Source organism: Zerene cesonia, chromosome 20 (genome assembly GCF_012273895.1).
Source record: "Zerene cesonia ecotype Mississippi chromosome 20, Zerene_cesonia_1.1, whole genome shotgun sequence".
Lineage (NCBI taxonomy): Eukaryota > Metazoa > Arthropoda > Insecta > Lepidoptera > Pieridae > Zerene > Zerene cesonia.
Window position 1 is genome coordinate 5,200,305 of NC_052121.1, and position 27,079 is coordinate 5,227,383.

At 35.5% G+C, this 27,079-nt stretch overlaps 1 protein-coding gene across 1 annotated transcript in view; it reads left to right on the forward strand.

The window, feature by feature from the left end:
- The window catches only part of LOC119835351, a 95,062-nt gene that overhangs the window by 14,151 nt on the left and 53,832 nt on the right, over positions 1 to 27,079 (forward strand). Inside the window, exons 11-41 of the mRNA XM_038360114.1 lie at positions 28 to 1,200; positions 1,301 to 1,510; positions 1,590 to 1,883; positions 1,968 to 4,964; positions 5,206 to 5,871; positions 5,948 to 6,658; positions 6,749 to 6,940; positions 7,039 to 7,221; positions 7,305 to 7,436; positions 7,524 to 8,244; positions 8,320 to 8,495; positions 9,253 to 10,164; positions 10,246 to 10,383; positions 11,181 to 11,954; positions 12,837 to 12,980; positions 13,131 to 13,205; positions 13,416 to 13,493; positions 14,282 to 18,580; positions 18,758 to 18,973; positions 19,981 to 20,163; positions 20,239 to 20,439; positions 20,564 to 20,854; positions 20,932 to 22,083; positions 22,195 to 22,530; positions 22,610 to 23,869; positions 24,044 to 24,349; positions 25,100 to 25,414; positions 25,498 to 25,815; positions 25,902 to 26,213; positions 26,314 to 26,625; positions 26,706 to 27,017. Of these exons, the coding sequence (XP_038216042.1) occupies positions 28 to 1,200; positions 1,301 to 1,510; positions 1,590 to 1,883; positions 1,968 to 4,964; positions 5,206 to 5,871; positions 5,948 to 6,658; positions 6,749 to 6,940; positions 7,039 to 7,221; positions 7,305 to 7,436; positions 7,524 to 8,244; positions 8,320 to 8,495; positions 9,253 to 10,164; positions 10,246 to 10,383; positions 11,181 to 11,954; positions 12,837 to 12,980; positions 13,131 to 13,205; positions 13,416 to 13,493; positions 14,282 to 18,580; positions 18,758 to 18,973; positions 19,981 to 20,163; positions 20,239 to 20,439; positions 20,564 to 20,854; positions 20,932 to 22,083; positions 22,195 to 22,530; positions 22,610 to 23,869; positions 24,044 to 24,349; positions 25,100 to 25,414; positions 25,498 to 25,815; positions 25,902 to 26,213; positions 26,314 to 26,625; positions 26,706 to 27,017 (19,389 nt within the window). The remainder of the gene's footprint in view (positions 1 to 27; positions 1,201 to 1,300; positions 1,511 to 1,589; positions 1,884 to 1,967; positions 4,965 to 5,205; positions 5,872 to 5,947; positions 6,659 to 6,748; positions 6,941 to 7,038; positions 7,222 to 7,304; positions 7,437 to 7,523; positions 8,245 to 8,319; positions 8,496 to 9,252; positions 10,165 to 10,245; positions 10,384 to 11,180; positions 11,955 to 12,836; positions 12,981 to 13,130; positions 13,206 to 13,415; positions 13,494 to 14,281; positions 18,581 to 18,757; positions 18,974 to 19,980; positions 20,164 to 20,238; positions 20,440 to 20,563; positions 20,855 to 20,931; positions 22,084 to 22,194; positions 22,531 to 22,609; positions 23,870 to 24,043; positions 24,350 to 25,099; positions 25,415 to 25,497; positions 25,816 to 25,901; positions 26,214 to 26,313; positions 26,626 to 26,705; positions 27,018 to 27,079) is intronic.

Here is a 27,079-nt window from a genome sequence, read left to right on the forward strand (position 1 = left end):
CTAATTGTTGATAAATTTCCTTTACAGATCCATGTGAAGCTCTACATTGTGGAAGCAATTCAGAGTGCCTTTTAAATGAACAAACAGCGCAATGCACTTGTCGTAATGGATTTACAGGTGAACCATCATCCCCTAGTGGTTGTTTGGATATAAATGAATGTGAAACAAATCCATGTGCCAACGGCGCTGTTTGTAAGAATTTACCGGGACACTTTCAATGCGAATGTCCAAGTCAATTCAAGGGAGATCCATATACAGAAGGTTGTTTTGTAAGTAAGCAAACCAGTGAATGTAGTTCTACAAATCCATGTCCTCAGGGAGAACAATGCGTATTACATGACAATGAGAATGTTTGCATCTGTAGTCAAGGATTCACGCGCAATTTGGAAACTGGCATATGTGAGGATATTAATGAATGTACCCAGCATGGCCGAACACCTTGTGGGTTAAATGCTATATGTAAAAATTTACCCGGAAGCTATGAATGTAAATGTCCACCTGATTATAGCGGTAATCCATATAATTTGTGTGAATATTGTACTGATATCTCATGCCAATGTCAGCCACCATATAATATTGTAAATGGTAATTGTGTATTGTCTGGATGCACAAAAGATAAGAAATGTGGAAAAGGAGCTGAATGTATTATAATATCAGAAACTGTTAGTTACTGCGCTTGTCCTGCTGGATTTGTACAAACAGCTGCTGGAGCTTGTGAAGATATAAATGAGTGTACTTTAGATCAACCAGCTTGCGGGTTTGGTGCCGAGTGTGTTAATACAGTCGGCTCTTTCACATGTAAATGTCCGCCCGGATATGGAACAGATCCAGTTTCAGGACATTGTAGTTTGAATCAGAAAAGATGTATCAGCGATAGTGATTGTTTTGCCAATGAGAAATGTGTTCAACCTGGTAACTGTGTGTGCCCACCACCATTTTACCTAGATATAACCGATGGACAAAAATGTAAAAGTCCTTGTGAGAGGTTCATATGTGGTATAAATGCTAAATGTACTCCAAGTGATCCACCTAGATGTATGTGCATGTCTGGCTTTGAAGGAGACCCATATACAGGCTGCACGAATAGAAATGAGTGTCATAGCGCACCGTGTGCATATGGTGCAATTTGCAACGATGAGCAAGGTGGTTATAAATGTATTTGTCCACAATCTATGGTTGGAGATCCATACAAAACTGGATGTAAGTATATAATTAGCCAAAAGTTGTTCACATATAATTCATAAGATTAGGAACTAAGCTATTTATGTTATATATTATATTTTAAAATCAATATTTTTAGGTATCGCCCCGGACGAACCTTCACAAAAGTTACTTTGTTCTAAAGACAATCAGTGTCCAAATAATCAAGCTTGCCTTAATCGTACTTGCGTCTCACCTTGCGTAAGTGTATCATGTGGGCCAAATGCTTTTTGTGAAGTAGAAAATCATGCAGCTTGGTGCCGTTGTAACCCGGGCTATACGAAACCGGAAGGCGGAAAATGTATTTCAGGTAAATGTTTCATTTAATTAAAATAGTTATACTAATAAGTTCTTCAAATTGGTTTTCTTATTAATTATAATTTTTTAAGGATGCGATAACTACTCATGCGCATCCGGAGCACATTGCATAATATCTAAAACTGGCCCAACGTGTGTATGTCCGGAGGGCATGGTGGGAAACCCATTTCCCGGCGGGATTTGTAGAAGAGACTTATGCGGAGCTGGCATGCCTTGTGAAGAGCCCATGTCCTGTGTTGCGGGTAGATGTCGACAGCGTTGCGAAGATGTAGTTTGTGGCATAGGTGCAAGTTGCAACGAAGATACTGGTAGATGTATGTGTAATGCATTCTTTGTTGGAAATCCTGATTTACTGTGTATGCCACGTGAGTATAATGTTATCAAATTCAATCAAATAAAAAAAAATTGTCTTGTATATTTCTTTTTCTATATTTGAATGTTTTTTTTAGCTGTTGCACCGCCCACTTGTGAGCCTGGATGTGTGAATAATGCACATTGTGTTTATGGTCAAATTAACGTTTGCAAATGTGATAAAGGTTACACTGGTAATCCATATAAGAAATGTCTTCCACGCAGACAGATTACTTGTGCTAAAGCTTCATGTGGAGCGAATGCAGTTTGTCAACAGACTCGGTCACACGTTGAATGTCTTTGCCCACCTGGATATGTTGGCAATCCAAATTTACAATGTATTGACATAGACGAATGTAACTCTAGGCCCTGTGGTGAAAATGCAATTTGTATCAATACGCCTGGAAGTTTTAGTTGTATCTGCAAAAGTCGATTCATCGGCAATCCATACGAGCTATGCACACAAGTATCTATTTCAAAATGTATTGACGGCACAGTTTGTACTTGTTCCCATAATAATACGTGTCCAGAAGGATATTTTTGTGAAAAATCAAAATGCGTTGACGCTTGTCGTTCTATGCTGTGTGGGCCAAAGGCAATCTGCTCAGAAGGAAAATGTGAATGTCTCCCGGGGTATGTTGGAGAACCTAATGATCTTCGAAAAGGTTGTAGCGTTGATAAAAATTGTTTAACTGATGGAGATTGCAGAGATACGGAAATATGTTTCCAAATAGGTAAAGATACAAGAAGATGTTTAGATGCTTGCAGTAAATTACAGTGTGGACCTAATTCTATTTGCGTCAGTTCTAACCATCACGCCAATTGTATATGTGCTGAGGGTTTTATTGGAAAGCCAAATGACGTTAAACTTGGTTGCCAGTTGCAACAACCTGAACCAAATGAGGTGGAATGTAATGTAGATAGTGATTGTGCAGAGCCACAAATTTGTGTATCAGTAGATGGATCAACTAAAAGGTGTCTCGATTTGTGTTCGACTATCATTTGTAGTCCTAACGAAATATGCAAAGTTGTAGATAATACTGCACGATGCGATTGCAAGGAGGGCTATTTATGGAATCCTTTAAGTTCAATTTGCGAACAACCGACAACATCAGACTGTAAGAGTAATTTAGATTGTGAAACTGATAAATCCTGTCAAAGAGATATACTAGGCGTACAAAAATGTTTGGATAATTGTAAAACTTTTACATGTCCTCAAAACTCAAAATGTGTAACAAAGGATCACAAAAGTCAATGCGAATGCTTAAAAGGTTTTGGTGGAAATCCGAATGACCGTGATGGGTGTGTACCTATAAATGAAAATCAGTGTTCAAATGATGCGCAGTGTAGAGAAAGCGAAATTTGTAGAAATATTGGCAACTTAAAAAAGTGTGTATCGTCTTGTAATCAAGTAGTTTGCGGACCCAATGCTTTATGCGTTACTAATAACCATGTAGCTCAATGTCAGTGTCCCGTTGGACCTTATACTGGAGATCCCAATGATTTGGAAACTGGTTGTAAATTAGTACCATGTGTATACAATTTAGATTGCATGCCACATCAATTATGCAATCGAATGACACATACATGTATTGACGTTTGTAGAGAGGATTCGTGTGGTGATAACGCAGTATGTATTCCTGAAAATCATAAATTTACATGTCGATGTCCAGTTGGGTACCAACCAGATCCAATCGCAGAAGTTAATTGTAAAAGAGTTGATGTATGCAAACCCAATCCTTGTCACCCAACTGCTTTATGTGAGCCCTCGGGTAGAACGTTTATTTGTAAATGTCCTAAAGGTTTAATAGGTGACCCGAAAGATGTAGGATGCAGAACACGCAGTGAATGTCTAAATGGGGATAATGACTGTCCCCCTGATACTGTTTGTGTCAGTGGCCAATGTACTAATCCATGTCAAAATGCTTGTGGAACTAATTCTTTGTGTAAAATTGTTAATAGAAAGGCTGTATGTCTATGTACCGAAGGCTATGAACTCATAAAAGGAATAAATGCATGTAAGAAACGGTTAGTCAAATGTGTCAGTGACAATGACTGTGCAGGCGATATTTGTCACAACGAACAATGTTTTACAGCTTGTAAAAATTCCACTCAATGTGATCACGGAGAAATTTGTACTAAAAATTTATGTACAAAACAATGTTCTAAACATACACAATGTAGTATTGGAGAAGCATGCATTGGAAGTCAATGCTTGTTAGGTTGCCGTACTAACGAAGACTGTCCTTCTGAAGAAGCCTGTGTAAATAACAAATGTACAAATCCTTGCATTGGTACAAAAATTTGCGGTCCTAATGCTATTTGTTCTAGAAATCAACATGAAACTGTATGTGAATGCCCTCTTGGATTCGAGGGAACGCCGACGGCACAACAAGGATGTGTTCGAAAAGCAAGTTCATGTTCAAAAACATTGGATTGTCCACCAGATCATATGTGCATTGCTCATTTATGCCAAGTGCCATGCCAAGTAAATTCTGATTGTGCAATTGGAGAAACTTGTTATGATAGCAAATGTCACACAGTTTGTCATTCTAGTAGCAATTGTTTACACGGTGAACATTGCAATTCTGGAATTTGTATTGCTGGCTGTAAAACTAATTCTGACTGCATGAATAATCAAATGTGCAAAGAAACAAAATGTCAATGTTTACCTGGCTTTGAAATGACACAGGACGAATGTATAAATATTAATGAATGCATAAAAAATCCATGTCACCCAACAGCACAATGTATAGATGCCATTGGATCTTTTAAATGTATTTGTCCCATTGGGGCAATAGGAGATCCGTACAAAACTGGATGTTTAATGCCAAATCAATGTAGGCGTGATAATCAGTGTGAAGAGTCACTTGTGTGTTTACGTGGAAAATGTACAAATCCCTGTGAAAAAGATGATCCATGTGGGACAAATGCCGTTTGTGTTGTTAAAAAACACAAAGTTACTTGTTCGTGCGAAAAAGGTCACATAGGAAACCCATTTGATAAAAAAGTTGGATGTTTCAGAGTTGAATGTGTTGACGATTCTGAATGTCCAAACGATAAGTTCTGTCGTCAGGATACAAATAAATGTTCTGGTAAGTTTATTTTTATTAAATTTTAGCTCCAGTTTACTTTTATTGTATTAGCTTAAATTCTTACTGACACAGTTTTAGCTCCTATAACGAAATGTTAAATATGCTTTTTTCGTATTTGATGCGTATATTTTAAATACCTTATTATCAAAATTTGTTTTAATCACGAGTTACATTGTTATTAATTAAAATAAAAGAAACACCAATTCAATATTTCAACGTCTTATTTATTCGTCTCTTACAGACCAATGCGATGAAGCAGTTTGTAAAGGCGGAAGTTGCAAAATTATAAACCATCGGACCTCATGCATGTGTTCCCCTGGGTTTGAACTTATAAGTAATAGATGTGACGATATAAACGAGTGTCTACTACACCCATGCCCACTAAATTCAGCTTGTGAAAATACACCTGGATCATTTATTTGCAATTGTGTGAATGGAACAATACACGACATAAGTACCAATCATTGCAAACGTCCAGGGGACTGTTTTTCTGATGATGACTGTTCTGAAATAACAAAATGTTTAGAAAATCAATGTGTAAATCCCTGTGATAAATCTCCTTGTGCTGCAAATACAGATTGCTATGTGTCAAAGCATGAACCGGTTTGCGAATGTCAATCAGGAAGTCATGGTGATCCTTACAAAGGATGCGTTAAATTTGAATGTATAAAAGATTCAGATTGTCCATCCGATGAAGCTTGTGTCAATAATAAATGCAGAAATTCATGTAACATTCCACGCGCGTGTGGAAGGAATGCAAATTGTGTATCTAGGGATCATATTGGACATTGTTACTGTGCTTCTGGATTTACTGGTGATCCTGTATTAGGATGTGTACCAGTTCAATATTGTAATGACGACAGTAGATGTTCTTCAGGAACAAAATGTATCGACAATTTATGTCTTGGTGAGTATTTATTAAGATAACTGTGGTTATACATAAATGATAAATAAATAAATAATAACATTTTATTATACTTTAGGTATCTGCAAAAATTCACGAGATTGCTTAAACGACCAAATCTGTATTAAAGATACTTGCAGACTAATGTGCACGTCAAACAATACGTGTCCCGAATCTTATTATTGTTCAAACAGAATATGCATGAAAGAAATAGAATGTTTAAATAACGAAGATTGTGCAGACGATGAACAGTGTACTGAAGATAAAAATGGAAAGCCTCAATGTATAAAATTATGTAAAAATCAACAATGTGGAAGAAATGCTTTTTGTACTGCTGCCTCTCACAAAACAACTTGTTCTTGTAAAGAAGGATTTTTCGGTGATGCGGTTCAAGGATGCAAAAAGATTGAATGCAGTACAGATAATGACTGTTCTAACGACAAATTTTGTGATCATAATATGTGTAAAATTGCATGCTTAGCGCGAAATCATTGTGGACAAGATACAATATGCTCATCTGAAAATCACCAAGCTGTTTGTTACTGCCAACCCGGTTACATGGGAGATCCATTAATAGGTTGTAAGAAAATCAATTACTGTGAATCAAATCCATGTAGCGATGGAGCAGAGTGTAAAAATTCAAGAAACGGCGCTCTTTGCTCTTGTCCTGAAGGCACAGTAGGAGATCCGTATAAAAAAGGTTGCCAAAAAGGATCCGAATGCCGTTTTAATAGAGATTGTCCATCGGTTGCACGCTGCACGATAATCGATGGTATTAGGAAGTGTACAGGTAAAACTAATTTCGATACACTACGTATATTCAGCGATACATTACATTTTCAATTATGAATGTTACTTTAATTATATCTTTGTTTTATAGATGCCTGTGATAACGTGAAATGTGGATTAAATACAGATTGTGTAGCTGCTAGACACACAGGACAATGTAAATGTAAACAAGGATTTATTGGCAATCCGGTTAGTGAAAAAGGTTGCCGACCCCAAGAAATTCCTTGTAATAAAAAAGAAGATTGTTCCGAAAACCAATACTGCCACAATCAAATTTGCAAAGGTAACTTCAGTCATTATTGTGACAAAAAATGTTACGAAGGATAAAAAAAACTAAAGGACTTCTATATTTAACTACTATAATTATTGTTTTATTCTAAGGTCTATGTATCCAAGATGAAGAGTGTGCATCTGCGGAGAAGTGTGTCAATGGGCAATGTTTAGATCTATGTAAAATGGAAAAGACTTGTGGCTTAAATGCAATTTGTCGTACAGAAAATCACATCGTTCAATGTAGTTGCCCATACAGATTTACAGGAAATCAAGACGTTGAATGTGTCAGAAGTAAGTTTTGAATCTAAAACTAAATAAAATAAAAATAAATATGTAATAAACAAGGTATTTATTGTACTTCTTTACTTATTTAGTTCCAAGGCTGTGTGGGGGCTCAGGCGAATGTGAAGATGATCATATATGTCAGGACTCCATGTGTCTACCAAACTGTAATAATGACGAAGACTGTGCCCAAAACGAACGATGTTCTAAAGGAGCTTGTTTATGTAAGAATTTATTATGCCATAACGTATTTCTTTCGATAAGATAATAGAAGTCATGACGTTTATTGTATTAATTTTGTTTTTTTTTAGTAACTTGCCGTGTTGATAACGATTGTTTCCTTGGACATATATGTTTAGGAAATAGTTGCCACTATGGTTGTCGACACGATGATGATTGCGGACCTGATGAATTTTGTAGAAATAATTATTGCCGAAACCCTTGTGCGGAAACTGTTAATCCCTGTGGACCGAATGCTCTGTGCACCGTAGTTGATCGAAAAGCATCATGTTCTTGCCTCGACGGCTTGATTCCCAATCCAACTCCAAACGTCGGCTGCGTAAGGGCGCCATCTGCTCCTTGTCAAATGCACACAGACTGTGCCTCTGGATGGAGATGTGAAGATGATCGATGTAGACCTGCTTGTACTCCTGATGGAACTGACTGCTTACAGGGAGAACGTTGTGATTTAGGCGTATGCCGGTTTGCTTGTAACTCTGATGAGCACTGTTCCGATGGTGAAATATGCGATGGCAGATTTTGTATTACTGGTTGTAAATACAACTCGCATTGTTCGAATGATAAAGCATGTATATCTGGACAATGTGTCAATCCGTGCACACAACCGGCTTCGTGTGGGGCTAATGCACTCTGTTTAACGAAAGACCATGAACCAATCTGCAGTTGTCCATATTCTTTAGCGGGTGACCCGAAAGTTGCTTGCCGAAGAGTACCTGTACCTTGTAACAGGGATAAAACTTGTTCTGAAGGTTTCAATTGCTATGGAGATACATGTTATCCATCCTGTAGAAGGTATTAAATTTAAAATGATTAATTTTTTTTATATTTATTTATGTGTAATACAAATGTTTTGATTGTTATTTTTAGTGATGGTGTTTGCATGTCTAATGAAAAATGTATACGTGGCATATGCAGAGTTGTTTGTAACAGTGATGATGTATGTAATGATGGTCATATTTGTGAAAATAGAATATGTAAACAGGGATGTCGCCATGATAATGCTTGCAGTGATGATCATTCCTGTATTAATGGACAATGTAAAGGTATGGTCGTATTAAAATTTAATTGTGGTTGCATTTGCAACCTATTTCATTTAGAAGCGAGCAGGTGTAACAAATAAATAATAGTTAAAAAAAACTAAAAAACACGCTTCTTACAGAAAACCAAACTAAAAAATAGAAAATAAATTTAAATGAATTTAAATTAAGAAAATAGTGTTAAAAATTTCAATGAATATAAATTAATAATAGTGTGAGTAAAAAAAAATTATTTTATTTTAAAAAAAGCGTGGGGTGCATGGTGCCAATGGTTATAGATATTTTATTGACAGATATGAGTAGAGTGATTATGATTTCGATAATATCTTAAGAAGCACCCCACGCTTGTTTTTTTAATTTTAAACTATTGCACGACTCGAACGACGAAAATTTTAATTAATTTTCTTACCTTATCGACTATAGATGAAAATTATATAAATTAACAAAAATCATATTTGCATATCGAAAAATGGAATAATTTTATCAAATTAGTGTATTGTCATCGGTCCTCAATAAATCTACAAAGTTTGAACGAAATCTGGCCGTTTAAAGTGGGTCAAAATCGCGCCCAAAGAAGTCGGTTACAAACAAACATACAAACATACAGGTGAAGCTAATAAAAAGCGTGTGATAACAAAAAATGAGTAATAAATTGCTTTATCTATTTGACTACATTTCAAACAATATCAAAATATATATATAATTCTTATTCATAAGAAAAGAATGGGGATGAAATTATATTGGGGTTTTTATTTCATTTCAGACCCATGTAAGGAAAGTAATAGTTGTGGTATTTGTGCAGATTGCAAAGTGATTAACCATAGAGCTACATGTAGTTGTTCAAGTAATTATACCGGAAATCCTTTGGTGGAATGTAAGAGAAAGCAATTACAATGTGATGGGTTCTGCCCATGTGATGATAGTGGATATTGCATAGCTTTATGTGATAACAATTCTGATTGCGATTGTGGTGAAAAATGTTACAACGGTGGTTGTAGGGTCATGTGCTCTGCTAGAAATAAATGCCCGCAAAGGCAAATCTGCTCTCAAGAGGTATGCTTACCAGGATGTAACAATAACAGAGATTGTGGAGAAGATATGATATGCTCTTCAAAACAATGTGTTCCCGTTTGTCGAGAAAATTCTTGTGGAAAAAATGCTGTTTGCATATCAACGCGTCACCGCCCTGTATGCAGTTGTCCAAGTGGATATTCCGGTGATCCTATTAAGGAATGTAAATCCTATGAATGTTCTAACAATGACGACTGTGCTTTAGACGAGGAGTGCAATTCTGAGGGTAAATGTAGAAACGTTTGTTTAAATGCATGTGGAATAAATGCAATTTGCAGATCTGTAAACAGAAGCCCACAATGTTCTTGTCCCCCAAATTTTATTGGTAACCCGAAACATGAATGTTCTAAACCTACATCGGGTTCGTGTTCGAGAAATCCATGTGGAGTAAATGCCCGTTGTAGAGATATGGATGATGGTAATTATGAATGTACTTGCCCTCCTGGATGTGCAGGCAATCCTCAACATCAATGTTTCTGTGGAACTATGGCGCCATGTGCTCACAAAGTGTGTGGTACTAATGCACAATGTAGAATTGGGCAAAATCGAGAAACCCAATGCTATTGTCCCCGGAACTATCCAAACGGAGATCCAAATATTGAATGTATGTATTAATAGAGTTATAAAAAGTTACGAACGTAATCATAGTAGTTTCAAAACTTTTAATTTAATGATTTTCTTTTAGGTACTCAAGAACGTAGCGTAGTTGATTGTCGAACAACTGGTTGTGGTATTAATGGCGAATGTCTAAGGGAAGGTGCTGAGTTTGTTTGTCGTTGTGTTCCAGGCACAGAAGGTCAAGCTGATATTGAATGTCATACTAGTGAGTAATTCATAAAGAATAATAATCATTCACTTGTAAAAATGCACGACATTTTCGAGAAGTACAATTTTAATGTTCTATATAACTTCAATTTTTCGTATAGTCGTGAAAAAAATTTATGAAGTTATCCAAATAAAATGTATTTATATAGGAATTTTCAAAAAAACATAGAATTTATTTGCCGTACGAAATAATAAGAGAGAGCATCCACTATGCGCTAAGAGGCAGAGAAGATAGATTCAAAGAATAATTTGAACATGAGACAGAAATATCATTAATGAGTGTCATTAATTTCATCAACGGTAAACATAATGAGACAATAATAACGATTGCACGTTATTTAGTTATCGAGAAAATACATTAGGTATGTAAATTTTCTTACAAAAGGTTATTTTCCTATTTTCACTGCCTTGATTGCGTACAGTCTCAATTTTTTTCACGCTCTCTCAAGATTTGTAAGATACGTTATTTGCAAAAGTATTACGAGTTATTCTACTTTTGTATAATATGTAAAAAGCTGGTACCGTGTATAAATATATAATTTTAAAATACTAGGTCACATTTTAATTTTGATAATAGTGGAAGCATTCTCACCATTCGTGCTTGATTACAGTCAGTAACATTTTGTTCGGCTTCATGTACATATCGCTTTATTATAATAATATACCTACCGTTATATATTTCTGGTCATAAACTATCAGTTTCAAAAAGCATGCACTGTCTCGTGAGAAAGTTTCCTCTTCGCGGCTGAAGGGACCGCTCTTTCGACTCTGCTTTCTTCTTTCACATCTTCCTAGGTATCGAATGTACGAGCGACAAGGACTGCCCCGTGGACAAGGCATGCTTGAGTTTACACTGCGTTGACCCGTGCACGGTGCGTGGTGTATGTGGTGAAGATGCGCTATGTGCTTCTGTATTGCACCGAGCGCATTGTTCGTGTCCCCAGTGCTACGTGGGAAATCCGAGACAGTCTTGTCGACTGGATCCTACTTGCAAACCGTCGACAGATTTTAATAACACTTTTACATGCTCCGAAACAAAACCATGTCCATCTAAATTAGCTTGTGATCTTGCTTCAAACCTATGTAAAAATCCATGCTTGGATTATCATAACTGCCGATCAAATCAAAAGTGTGAAGTTCGCAATCACCAACCAGTATGTGTTTGTCGAAATGGTTTCGCTTTAAACGAAAGAGGAGAATTAACTTGCGCCCCCGAGCACGCAGAATGTACAAGGGATGAACAATGCCCATCGAATGCAGTCTGTAGAGAAACTAAATGCGTGAATCCATGTTTAGCATCACGAGAACCAATGTGCCCTAAAGGGAAACAATGTGAAGTAGTAGAGCATCGTGTTATGTGCGTATGCCTCAAAGATTGTCAGGCAACGGTATCTATTTGTTTAAGAGATAATGGATGTCCTCAAAATCTAGCCTGCCGAGATTTCCAATGTAAAGATCCATGCAAAGATGCATGTGGTGATGCTCCTTGTTCAGTTGAAGACCATCACCCTGTTTGCAAGTTTTGCCCATATGGATTCATACATGATGAAAAACACGGCTGCATTAAAGGTAAATTGTTCTGAAAACACTAGGTTATGAAAGTATTTAGTTATATTATCTATTTTAGTCTTTGAATGAGTCTTAATAATTTTTTTCTTCATATTCCAGGAAATATTGATCGTATCTACCCTTCACGCAGTTCTTATCTTTTTTCTTCTTTTCTAGCTTATTTGTATGTCTTTCAGCAATATAAACTCCTTTTGATAAGGTAGTTTTCAGCATGTTATAATTTATGAATGTAAAGAGATTGTAATATTAACCCTTGGTGTTGGTATGCTTAGAGGACTTTTAATGCAATAATATAAGTAATATTTCTAATGCTTTTGCAAGAATAAAAACAATGCAGCCAACCTGCCACGAGACAGAGCTTGCAATGTTTTAACATGATGCTTCTAACTGTAAAACTGAATCTTATAATTATTTTTTATTATTATTATCTATATAGATATTATTGTAGATAGTGCCTTCCGAAATTTGATTCTATCTAAGACCGAGGATGATTTTTAGAATAGAGAGTGCAGTTGCATTTGCGTTAATACTCGTGTTCATAGAAATTTCCCGCCGTTATACAATAAAGTCGATCAACTAATATCTCCTGATCAAAGTATAATCACATAAAACATTTTAAGTAATGCAAAATCACTACGAAACTAATACGACAAACGGAATTCATTGAATCATGTTTTCCGTAATGTTTACTTTAATTTGATAATAGAATATATTAATAATATCTCGTTTACTGCTTACATGAAATAATTATATTCCAAGTTATTATTATTTAATTATTTATTAAATAATAAAAATAAAGAAAACAAATCAATAATATTTCAAGTCAGTAATGAAATAATTATTTTTCATAAGAGCAAAAGCTTATTTTAAATTTCGTCACAGCTTTAGGATGCAGTGCGCATGAGCAATGCGCTTCTGGACAAGCTTGTATTGAGGGTCGCTGTTCTGATCCGTGTGCTCGGGGCGGCCCATGTACAACTGGACATCACTGCGCGGTTGTTGATCATCAACCTGTTTGTTCCAAAGGTAAATTAGTGCTTTGCATTATATACAGAAAACTGATTTTGTCCTTAAAATCTAAAGTGACAAAAGATTATCGATACATTTGTAACACGAAGATATGACAGTTGGTTTTTTATGCTGCGTGGCTGTTTTAATCGAATTATATTTTTACAGTATGCCAGTGTCAAACTTCATCTGACTGTGCGAGATATCCAAACACGAAATGTGACGGCTGCATCTGCATTCGTGGTAAACGATTTTTTATTGTAGATTTAATAAAATATGTTATTTTTATTATCTCTTGTTATTAATGTTAAACTAAGCCGATTGTCTTGTTTTTTGTGTATCCCGTCTAGGTCATATTTATTTTCTATAAATCAAGAAGAAAATTTGCAAAGGTTATCGTTCCGAAACTTTCCTACTTCGTAATATTTAGCTAACTTTTGTAATACTTCACAGAAGATAAAGTATCGACAAATTGCGCACATTGCCGACCAGGTGTACCGTGTGATCCATTTTCTGGCGCCTGTATGGAGAGTAAGTACTCTAATAGTTAAAGATCTCATTTAATGTATAATCTTACTAAGTATGCTAATTTTATAAAATAATATGTAAAAGTTTTTACTTTCTTGATTTACTTACTCCTACTCATGCATATTTTCATTTATGATAAATTACAGACTTCTACTATATAGCTAGCGAGTCTGTGTCTATCAATTAATATGTAAATAGCAAAACTAACTCCAAATGAACTGGTTATTGCTATAGTTTTCAACGTACCATTTGTCCGATAAAACGCCACGAAGTACTGGCCATGTTATCTCGGCAGACCCGGTTTTACTATTTTTCTAAAAATCCTTATGAAGTCGGATTATGTCACAGAATTCTTGAAAATATTATAAGCGTTACATCTTAATGTATGTATACATTAGTTTGGGTGAAGGGTGTCTCATATGTTAATCTATATTATATTAGCGTAGCAAACTCTTATGTAACTAACAATACCTTCCCTGTTTCTTATCATATTTTATTTATATATAACTATTTATATTATGCATTTTTTGTACTTCTCCTATAAAAGTCTTATTTGGTTGTTATGTAAATTCAGAATTTTACTGTCATTAAAAGGACTGCTTTATAAAGTATTAACTCTATCTGTCTGGCATTTTTTTACACATTTCATATTTAAATTTATTATCATATATTTTAATTTTTCAATTTATATATGTAATTTTTCTTTTAAGCTTATAGTCCTTGACATATTTTTTTCCTATAGAAAGTGAATATTTGTATTAATTCGACATTTACTCTATTTCTATTAACAGATGCTCGGCCTTTACATGTCCCACTAACCGAAACGAACGCCGATACTACAACAATACAGTACACGATATCTGAATTGAATACTAATAATTACGACTCGACTATAATGACAAATAATGCAATGCTAACAGATAATGTTAATACACAAACAACTGATAGTTTACTAAATAAAATGGAGTCAACTATCATTCCTTTCCAAATGAATTCGATTGTAACAGAATCAAATGTCGATGTTGAAGATACTACCTTTTCTTCTACACTAATAACAGATAGCTTTACAATAAGTACGTATCCTTCAGATCAAACGCTTGAAACTAATAGTGAAGATATAGATACAAGCACTCCAAAAGTTATAATTAATAATGAAAATAAGAAAGAAGTGACCTCCATGAAAATGGAGTCAACAATTATTCCTTTGCAAATGAATTCGATCGTAACCGAATCAAATGTTGATGTTGAAGATAGTACCTTTTCTTCCACACTAGTAACAGATAGCTTTACAATTAGTACGTATCCTTCTGGTCAAACGCTTGAAAGTAATAGTAAAAATGTAGATATAAGCACTCCTAAAGTAGTAATTAATGATGAAAATAAGAAAGAAGTGACCACTATTGCAATTGAAAGCCAAGAACCAATAAGAGTTGATAACACCACGTATTTTGAACAATCAACTTCGAGTACTAATAAACCGTATTTAAAGCGTAATGAAACAAGCGGTACTCATAAGCAAATTAATGAAAATGTAAACACAAAGAATCAAGAAAATAGACGAAATTTACAAAATTCTTTTGAGGATCATTCTAAATCTACTTACCAGAATACAACTAGTCCATCTGTTGCTTTCGTTTCCCTCAATTCAACTACTACTACCAATTATTTCATCCAAATGAACACAACCTTAAACAATCCTGTTAAAGGGAGTGGTGAGTCTAATATAGGAACTACGGTATCACAAGAAAGAGGTGACCAAGTTATTGAGACGCTAGATACAACAACAGAAGATTTTCTACCACACGATTTTATAAGCACAACTGAATCTTTAGGGAGCTTTATAACAGGTCGTCACAATGTAAATGAACCCAGTTACGAACACAAGAATATTGACGAAGTAACTACATTCCAATCTCAGACGAATGATAATAACATAAATTCTCAGCAGACAACTGGTCATGTGGATCAAGCAGATACAATCATTTCCTTCGATGCGACCACGGAGTCTGTGACTAGTGATATTAACTCAAATTCATATGATATACCTTCAACCAACTATGTTGACTATGGTCGTGAAATAACTGAAAAAAATTTAGATCCTTTTTCAGATAGTACAACAAGTACACTGGGTAATACGTTGCCTTTTACTACTGAAATAAATGACATTACCACTAGTAATCCAGAAGATTTTACTTTATATCCAACAGAAAAAAATAAATATGTAACATTAAAAGATATCCAGCATACAATACAAGACGACACCATAATTATTGGTGAGACAACTATAAAACCCGAAATGAAAATCAACAATGAAATTAAAGAGTTTAAAAAAGGAGGTTCAACAACTTCGATAGATTTAAGTACAATGACAGAACCTAGTACAGAAAAGGTAGAATCCACAAGGATCGATTCTTCGAATTTAGATAAAAAATTACATAGTATGTTCCCTTTTAATCAAGTCACAGACATATATCATGAAAATGATATGTTAGTGACTTCCACAACACAATCGGAAGTAACCGATTTCTCTACAACAACTTCCATTCAGGGTAAAGAAAAAGAATCCACTTCATTCATCATAAAAAGTAAGGATGTAACAAATCCTTTAATAGAAAATACTAATAAAATGAGCACTGAACCCATTTCTATAATAACCAACAATCAAATGAATGAAGCAGTGAATACATTATACTCTGAGGGCCACTCTGACATGGTTTCTACCACTGCTAATTATAACAAAGGCGATACTGATGTCACCACATTACAAGGTTTATCTTCTGAACAAGAAGGATCGTATACAAGTACAGTAAGCCAAACTACTGATCTTATTACTTTCAATAAAGATGAGATCAGAAATACATCACAATTTACAGATACAGTTGCATTAAATAATACATCAGATTATACAACTTTGGATTATCAACACTTAGAACTTTCAACAACTACCCGTAATGATATAATCCAAACTGACATCACATCCACGACTATTTATGAGCGAGATCCTACAGAATCTGATCCAATGTCTACGCAATCAACTACTGAGTCATATAATGAAAATGAGACTACAGTACATTCTAGTATAAGTATAGGAAATATAAATTATGATAGTAAAAATCATGCAGATCACACCGATGCACCTGATTACAATGATAATAATCGAACGACAAAAAGTGATGAACTTGAGCGAGAGCCTATCTCAATTGCAACTTTTATGAATACGGTAACACAAAGTGAATTTTACGAAAATTCTAAGGATAGTACGGATTATATTAATTCGAATACTACTTCAACAACACACCGTGAACCAATTGAAAACGATTCTCAAAAAAATCTTGGTACGACTCTGCCACATGTTTATTCCGATACTACTAAACCAGATAAGAACTATGATACGCCAAATATGAATTCAATTGGCTCAACACTGGCGTATGATACGATTTCAACAGTTGAAAATACAGGGAACTCTATGACCTTTACTATATCAACTATCAACAATGAGGACGACTTTTCGACGGAAAATTCGGTTCCAAACAGTAACAGGGCAAATACCGAGATAAATATACAGAATCCAACTACTGAAGACACGACTTATATTAACAGCAAAAACGAAATAGGAACTACAAGACGAAGTGATATTAATCAATATGAAAATAAGATAGATATTCAAACGACTTTAAATAACTTAGAAAGCACTGCTACAATATATCCCAATAATATTTTTAATACGGCTTCCACAAATTATGCTTATACCTCTGATACAGGCGCCTCGGAACAACTTCAAAGCGACACCACAACTGAAAAATATACAATAACTACACAAATTGACAAACAATCTACAATTACTTCTTCTAGCAGCAATATTGGCAATTTGAACACCGAGATTACTCTAGGAACTGCTTTGGATCATACTTCTTATGATACCACGAACATAGAGGCTACTGCTACAACAGGAAATGAAAATGAAAAAATTACATCATACTTGACAAGTATTGATATTAAAGACAATTTGTCAGAAGTAACACGTGAGGGAAATTTATATATAACCACACCTTTAGTTGATTTACGTAGGCCAAATAATTTCGATAGCAAAGGTTCTACTGAAGCCATAAATCAAGATCAAATTACATTTTCTGATTATAAAACAACTGAAAATGTTAAAATGGAAGACGAGATAAGTGCTACTGAAGCGCTAATAAAATCGACTTATAGAGAAGAATCGACAACGGAAAAATCATTTATAACTTATGATTTTGAATCAACATATATTGAAGAATATAAAGAAACAACTCAATCTTCTCAGACTAACAAACCTATTGAAAATTCTGAACAAGAATTATACACGACAACTGAATATTCTTCTCAAAATATGCTTAATATTCAAAGTACTGACCAATCTACAGAAAATGGAAAAGCTGCTACCGAAACTACAACGATGTCGTTACAACCGATAAACGATAATGACTTAATGTCTTCTACAGTATTGAGTACAATAGAATACACTCAATTAGAAATTAAACATGATCGCACTAATAACCCTACGGAGGCGACTACACAAGCCCAAAAGAAAATCAATTCAATAAATATAAATAACGAAGATTTTACTTCGAGTACATTACCCGATTATTTTAAAACTACATTTTTTTCAAAAAATAGTGTATCTAATTCCGATACTACAATATCAAGGAATAATGCTTACTCGAAAACGGAACTGAACATTGAAACAACAACAGATTCCTCAATTGTATTGCAAAGTAAAGATAAATATCCTTCCACTGTACCTGCAACTTTTAATGCTTTCTCCGACAATTTGTCTTCTAGGCAGAAAGATTCCGATATTTCCGCTTGGACTGACATGACTGTTTCAACTGAATCAACTTCAACTGAAATGAATACTAACACTGACTTTTTGACGCCAAAAACACAATGTACGATAGACGATGACTGTGACTTAAAACAAAATTGTAGTCATGGAGTTTGTCAAAATCCGTGCGAGGTGCAGAATCCGTGTACAAAGAACACAACCTGTAAGGTTTACAGCCATGTCGCTGTTTGTGAATGCGACGATCCGGCCGGGAACAACTGTGAAAGAGGTATGCCAGTGCATATTTCGCCATATAAATGAATCAATGTGACAGCATACTTTTTTTGCGTTTTATCGGACAAAATGTGTACATAAAATTAATGTAAATTGTAAATAAAATATTAATATTCTTCATTTCTCCCTGTATAACACAAACTAATCTTTAATATACCATGTAACATACTAGAATCACCTGGGACTCCAAAGGCACCAGAACCTTGTCATTCTGATCGGGACTGTATAGAAACTGAAGCTTGTTTTATGGGACTGTGTCAAAACCCATGTGAATTTGACAATGTCTGTGGCATTGGAGCTAATTGCCAACCCGTAAAACAAAGGCCTATGTGTTCATGTCCAGCCGGGCATGAGGGAGATCCTGCTGTTAAATGTTCACCTAAAATATGTAAGCTGTCATTCTTATAACACTTTTAATCATCGTGGACTGTATAAATATATTATTAGACTTGACTAGAATAGATTGTATAAATATATATAATACTTAAATAAAAGAAATATAAATAGATGTTTAAGTTCAATCATGGAGTCAGTAAAAATGTATAGAGATAAAATGGTTTTATATTTTATATCAATACGTTTATTAAATGGTAAAAAATTTGTCCTTTTTTAACTTGTCATGTGAAATTATGCATTTGGTTGAGGCGAGAAATATGGGTTCGATTCCCAACCCAGAGAACATATTTTGGTGATGAACATTTATTTGCATATATATATTGATTTTACTTTGTTTTTAAAATGGAATGGTATTTTCATATAATAAGGTGACATTTTATGATATATCGACTTCTCTATCAAATAATATCCAATAAATCAATAAGGCCAAAGAGACGGTAAGAATGACGTGATTGCTTTATAATTTCGTTGATCCAAAAAATCCAAAATATAATACGTCATGTCTGCTCAATATCCTTTAATACCTATAATATAGGTATATCTGCTGTTGTTGCAACTCATGTTGTTGTATGTTTTTTAATGGAATAATAGCAAACATGATTTTTTTTATCCTAAGTACGGATTGTTTCAAATAACGGAATATGACGCATCAAAAAGTAAACGATGAAAAATATCAATTAATTCATATAAAAATGTAAATATTATTTATTTATTTGAATGAATCATGAATATTATGAAATTAATCAAAACAGAATAAAAATTTCTAGCTGTAGTATGCTCCTTAGCTTAAAACGGTTTCATGTTAAATTAAATGAATGTTTATTCGATATAAGTGGGATTTCAAAAACGATTGATTAATTATTTTTTGCTGTATTGGAAAATAATGAAGAAAATATTCAAGGCGTATAGAACATAACTGAAGTAATGAATAATTTATATTGTAAATAAATAGAATGCATGCGAAAATTGTAAATATATATTATTTTGTATTTTACTCAGCTGGTTGCACTCGAAATGAAGAATGTCACTTGACGGAAGCTTGTATAAATAATGCATGTCAACACCCATGTGCGATACATAACCCGTGTGCACCTAATGCAGTTTGTATAAACACCAATCACGGATCAGATTGCAGCTGTGTTGAAGGATACCAGGGAAATGGATACGTCGGGTGTGTGCCAGGTAAGCATCGTGAAAATATTGGATATATTCACCAGTGAAGACACAATGCAATTAATATCCACCTTTTGTTTTTAGTCGTTGAATCCCATTCAGTGTGTCAGTATAATGAAGATTGTCCGCCCGAATTGTTATGTGACAGACTCAATAGAGTATGTATTAATCCTTGCGCTGTTGATACCTGTGGTGAAAATGCCGAATGTTACCCAGTGAACCACGGTATTCAATGTAAATGTCTTGCTGGTTTTACGGGAAATCCTTTCCTCGACTGTTATCAAGGTATGTCTGTAATTTGAGTTTCTTGAGTAGCGATCTAAAATGATGTTATGATGCATCGTGCCGCGGGTTCGAATTCTATTTCCCGAGTTATAAAAATCACTAATACTGGTTTACATTATTTTAGTACAAGGATGTCGATCAGACAACGAATGCGCCAATACAGAAGCGTGCATAAATGGAAAATGTGACTCTCCCTGCCGATGTGGTATAAATGCAATTTGTGATGTTATTAATCACCGTGCTTCTTGTAAATGCTTGGCTGGTTTTACTGGCAATCCTATGATTGGCTGTGAGCCCCCATCAAACCCATGTTTACCAAACCCATGTGGCGTGAATGCATTCTGTGAAAATGATAATGGAAATCCAATATGTTTCTGTCCTAAAGGTCTTACTGGAAATCCTTTCAAAAATTGCAGTGAGTGTATTAATGTTCGATTCAAATAATTATATTCATATTAAAGTATTCGTTACTTATTTAAAAAAATTTTTCAGTTCCTGAGGGCAATGAATGTGAACCCAATCCGTGTGGGCCTAATACAGGATGTAGAATAATCGATGAAAAACCAGCTTGTTTCTGTTTACCAAATTATGAAGGCAACCCACCTAAGCAACCCTGTCAGTTACCCAATAACCCATGTAATCCATCTCCATGTGGTCCTAACACGCAGTGCACTGTTTTGTCTAATGGTTTTTCAAAGTGTACCTGTTTACCAGGTTACGTAGAAAGTCCGAATACTGTCAGAGGATGTATCGAAGCACGAAATCCATGTGAACCTAACACGTGTGGCATTGGAGCTCGTTGTGATCCTAATAGAACTCCTGCTTGCTATTGTCCGGAAAATACTATTGGTAATCCGTATAAATCATGCAACCATCAATTTTACTTACCTCCTGAAGTATTATGTAAACCAGGCAAATGCGGAACCAATGCAGATTGTTATGTCAGCAGTAACATTGAAATGTGCTTCTGTCGGGCTGGATTTATAGGTGATCCTTACATAGGCTGTCAACCTCAAAAGAGTCCATGTAGTCCAAATCCTTGTGGTCCTCAAGCCATTTGTAACGTCAACTACGAAGGTCAAGTATCATGTATTTGCCCAGAAGGTAGCACTGGAGACCCATATAGTTTAAACGGGTGCGTTTCACGTGAATGTGAAATAGATGATGAATGTCCAATAAATAGAGCTTGTATTGGTTATACTTGTCGTGACCCTTGTCCTGGCGTATGTGGCTTAAATGCAAAATGTCATGTAGAATCTCATCACCCTGTTTGTGTATGCGAAGAGGGCTATGAAGGCAATCCACTTCTTTGTTGCTTACAACCAGAAAGTCAAAAATCAAACAGCCCATGCTCTAAAACCAAATGCGGATTAAATGCTATGTGTCAAGATTTCGGAGACAAAGCAGTTTGCTCTTGTCCACCAGACTTCCACGGTAATCCATTGACAGAATGTAAGCCAGAATGTATAATGAATTCCGATTGTTCGTCCAGCGAATCATGTATCAATAGTAAATGTGTGGATCCATGTGCAACGAGAAACATATGCGGAATTAACGCTGTTTGTTTGTGTTCTGACCACACAGTATCATGCTTATGCCCGGATGGCTACATAGGAGATCCGTTGATCCAATGCATATATAGACGTAAGTTATTTATATAATCATATCATGGATCTTCTTTGTTGTAACATAATTTTTATAATATATATCGTATTACCTTTTAAGGCTAAAATTAAATGACTTGTTTCTTTTTAGCTATAGTAATAACGCCTGATAACTCCACAAAACAACCCTGTTTACCTAATCCATGTGATACAAGTTCTTACTGCGATACCTACGGCGATAAGTTTGCAGTTTGCAATTTATGTGTTGGACCTAATTCAATTAATAATCCTGCGTGCAGACCAGAATGCTTACTAAGTTCCGATTGCGCATTTGATAAAGCATGTATAAGAAACAGATGTGTAGATCCATGTGCCGGCTCTTGTGGTTTAAATGCAGAATGCACAGTTTACCATCATGATCCTGTGTGCCGATGCAAAAATGGTTTTGATGGAAATCCTTATGAAAATTGTAAAACTACCTCTAATCGTAAGTATAACTAAGATTGTATCATATTCTTTTTTTAAGTAAGTTTATAATAGCTAACAATTAATTGAAATGTTTTCAGCTATTTTACCAGAAGTATGTGATAATATGCAATGTGGCTCAAATGCAAGATGTGAAAATAACAATGGTGCTTTAGCATGCCAATGTCTCTCAAATTTTGTTGGAAATCCATATATTTCATGCCGACCAGAATGTGTTGTGAACAGTGATTGTAGTTCAGACTTAGCATGTTTAAATAATAAATGTGAAAATCCTTGCAAAGATGTTTGTGGAATAGGAGCGCAGTGCGAGACAATTAATCATCATGCTGTATGCTATTGCCCACCCAATTTAACAGGCGACCCATATGTTCGATGTCAAAGTCAGCCTAATATACCAACCTCATTGTCTATTTGCGACCCCTCTCCATGCGGAGCATACAGTCGTTGCCTCGTGTCAGATACAGGATTTGCAGTCTGTTCTTGTTTACCGGGCTTTAGAGGTATACCACCAATGTGCCAACCTGAATGTGTTAGCAACTCTGACTGTACCCAGAAAGAAACATGTGTAAATCAGAAATGTGTAAATCCCTGTCAAGGCAGCTGTGGTGTAGGTGCTCAGTGTATTGTAGTTAATCATAATCCTTTATGTAGCTGTGGATCTGGAGAAACTGGCGATCCATTCATCGCATGTACAGCTTTTGTTGAAAGTACACCGACGGATTCAAATCCATGTGTACCATCGCCTTGTGGCCCTAATTCAGTATGTGAAATTAAATCAAATCATCCGGTGTGTTCTTGTCAACTAAATTACTCAGGAGCGCCTCCATTCTGTCGACCAGAATGTGTAATAAGCCAAGAGTGTCCACCAAATCAAGCGTGTATTAATGAAAAATGTTCCGACCCATGTGCAGACGCTTGTGGAAATAATGCAAAGTGCAACGTTATCAATCATACTCCCCTATGTAGCTGCCTCGAAGGTTATAAGGGAGACGCTTTCATAGGCTGTGTGGCAATTTCAAAAGACGATTCTGTAACTCCTTGCAATCCTTCCCCTTGTGGAGAAAATACAATTTGCACCGTAATAAATAATGCAGCTCGTTGCTCATGCATCCCACCTAACATTGGAAACCCATACGCAGGAGGATGTAGACCTGAGTGCATTTTAAACTCGGATTGTCCGAACCATTTGGCTTGTTTATCAAATCATTGTCGGGACCCATGCAAAGACCTATGCGGAGTTAATGCAGAATGCATTGTAACTAATCATGTACCAGTGTGTACCTGCTTTAAAGGATACGAGGGTGACCCGTTTTCTTCTTGTCGACCGGAATATAGAACACGTAAGTGCAAAAGCTTAAGTTAATATTAATTTAATGATAATGTTATAGCCGCTTAAATTTACTTCTGTAGTACAGTCCACAATACTACACTTTAGATGCTCATTTACATGATTACTCATGGAACATTATTTTAGTTTTACAGTTACAATATCTTTACTGTTTTTTCTTCTATAGCAACACCTTTCAATCCCTGCGAGCCATCTCCATGTGGACCAAACAGCGACTGTCACGTCGTAAATAACAGGGCAGCTTGTTCATGTCGTGTTGGATATCAAGGAGCTCCTCCTGCATGCCGACCAGAATGTGCAGTAAATTCTGATTGCCCACCTACTAAAGCTTGTATAAATCTTAAATGCAAAGACCCTTGCGTACACAGCTGTGGTCTTGATGCACGTTGTCACGTAGTCGGACATAATCCAATTTGTTCGTGTCCAGAAAATTTCCCAGAGGGTGATCCGTTCATCAAATGCTATAGGAAGAGTAAGTGATTTCATTTAATTAAATTAAAAAATTTATGTAGATGTCCTTTGGAGATTTTTAGAAATTTTCTTTTTCCTAACTTTGTGTGGCTGTACAAATCGAACATAAAATTCTTAAAATTTGTCCTTCAGTTAAATTTTGTAACTCACGACATTCTTTTATATTCAAACTATATAAAATTTAACAAATTCTATTTGTCCTTATTGTTCAACGTTCGTGGGGCATTTTCATGAAATCAATAAAAACAAAAATGTTTTTCCGAGATACGTAAAAAATTATAACTATGTATATTTTTATTACTAAAGCATGAACTTCGCTTAAGCGTGATTATTGTTTATTGTATTTTAACTTTCTAGAAAAATTACCATCACATTATTCACTTTTTAAGTCGGTAAAACTTCAATGTACAATGAAATTTCCAATTCATTGAACAATGTTTTGCGATACTTCTGCCGAATCGCGCAATCCAAATAATTTTAATCCTTAAGCGCATGCGAACTTTCCAACAACAGGCCTTACCGGCCGGCCAATCGTGTAGACTGGCCTTTATCCACAAATGTTTTGTATTGTATTATGATAAAAGCGTTTAAGCCATGAACTTTTAGATATTCCAGGTGTTTTATGTTTCTATATTTTCAAATTCAAATTTGTAAATATGTAATCACATTGCAAAACGTTGCGACGTGAAAAAAAGCACAGTTTCGTATTCATAATATTACAACGATTCATAATATTATTGTTGCTCCACAGCTATTTCCCAACCAGCACCTGATCCTTGTTTACCATCTCCGTGCGGACCTCATTCAACGTGTCGGAATGAAGTTGGACGTGCCGTTTGCGCTTGTGAGCCTGGAACGCTCGGAGCTCCACCGGCCTGCCGACCACAATGCCTCATCAATCAAGACTGTCCTCTCGCACTCGCATGCCTCAATGGAATCTGCATTAATCCTTGTGTGGGCTCCTGCGGTTTCAACGCAAAGTGTACGGCGCAGAATCATCGACCGATATGTTCCTGCGACGAAGGTTTTTCTGGAGATCCATTTGCCGGTTGTAATCCATTTGAAAGTAAGTGTTTATTAGTATTTCTCCGCCCTTGCTACGACTGCATGAAATCTTTTCATATATGTTGTTCTCCAACCAAATTTCAGTTTCTAAAGAAGTTCCACGACAACCTTGCAATCCTTCGCCTTGTGGACCTAATGCAATTTGTCGGGAAAAAGGTGGTGCTGGCGCTTGCACTTGTATAGATGAATTTTATGGGGATCCATATTTAGGCTGTAGACCTGAATGTGTTATGAATACAGATTGTGCCATGGACAGATCTTGCTTTAACAATAAATGCGTAGATCCATGTCCAGGAACATGTGGGCGGAATGCTGAATGTAGTGTCACCAATCATGCACCTTCTTGTTACTGCTTAAATGGATTTACCGGAAACCCTCTTCATGCATGTACTCCTATAATAAGTAAGACACTATTTCTTTATCCTTCTTTATACTATTTTTATGTAAATTCATATTACAATTTCTTTATTTCCTCTTATTTACTTCAGCTATTCAAGAACCAGTTGACCCTTGCCACCCTTCACCATGTGGCCCTTATAGTAAATGTCGAACCTTTAACGGTCACGCTGTTTGTACGTGTTTCGATATGTGTGTGGGTTCACCACCTAACTGTCGACCGGAATGTATCGTTAGTTCTGATTGTCGACCAAACAGAGCATGTGTTAACCAAAAATGCCAAGATCCTTGTCCGGGTACTTGTGGTATAAACGCAAATTGTCAAGTTGTAAATCACAATCCTGTATGCAGTTGCTTCAGTGATTATACGGGTGATCCATTTGTGCGCTGTTATTTGGAAGACAGTAAGTTATTAACGTTCAATTATTACAAATTATTAAAATAATAACTAATTATAGTAAATATAGTAATTGACGAGTACACAACAATTTTTTTTTTAAACAGAGCAAATGACTCCAGTTGATAACTGTCTGCCCAATCCATGTGGTCCTCATTCACAATGTAAAGACATTAACGGATTACCGGTTTGTTCATGTTTGACCAATTACATCGGTCGTCCACCCAATTGCAGACCTGAATGTACCATAAATTCTGAATGTCCCGGAAATTTAGCGTGTATATCTGAAAAATGCGGTGACCCATGTCCAGGTTCTTGTGGTATTCATGCAATATGTGATGTTGTTAAACATATTCCTGTATGCACTTGCGAATCAAGATACACTGGTGATCCATTTTCCGGATGTTATTTAATGCCAAGTAAGTTTTGTTAGGAAAATATACATTTTGTGTATATTATTACGAAACTATTTATAATTATCACAAACTCGTTATTTCAGTAATTGAACCTCAATATGAGAATCCATGCGCTAGATCGCCCTGTGGTTCTAATGCTGTATGCAAAGAAAGGAATGGAGCAGGATCATGTTCTTGTTTACCAGATTATTATGGTGATCCATATATAGAATGCAGACCTGAGTGTGTTCTAAATTCTGATTGTCCGAAGGATAGAGCGTGTATTAACAATAAGTGTAAAGATCCCTGTCCTGGAGTGTGTGGTATGAACGCAGAATGTCGAGTTAATAATCATGCTCCGTCATGTGCTTGTTTTGACGGTTTTGAAGGAAACCCCTTTACTTCGTGCTATCTAAGTATGTTAAAAATTTAACTTTATCTTAGAAAAATATTAAAAAATGATAAGATTGCAAATAAC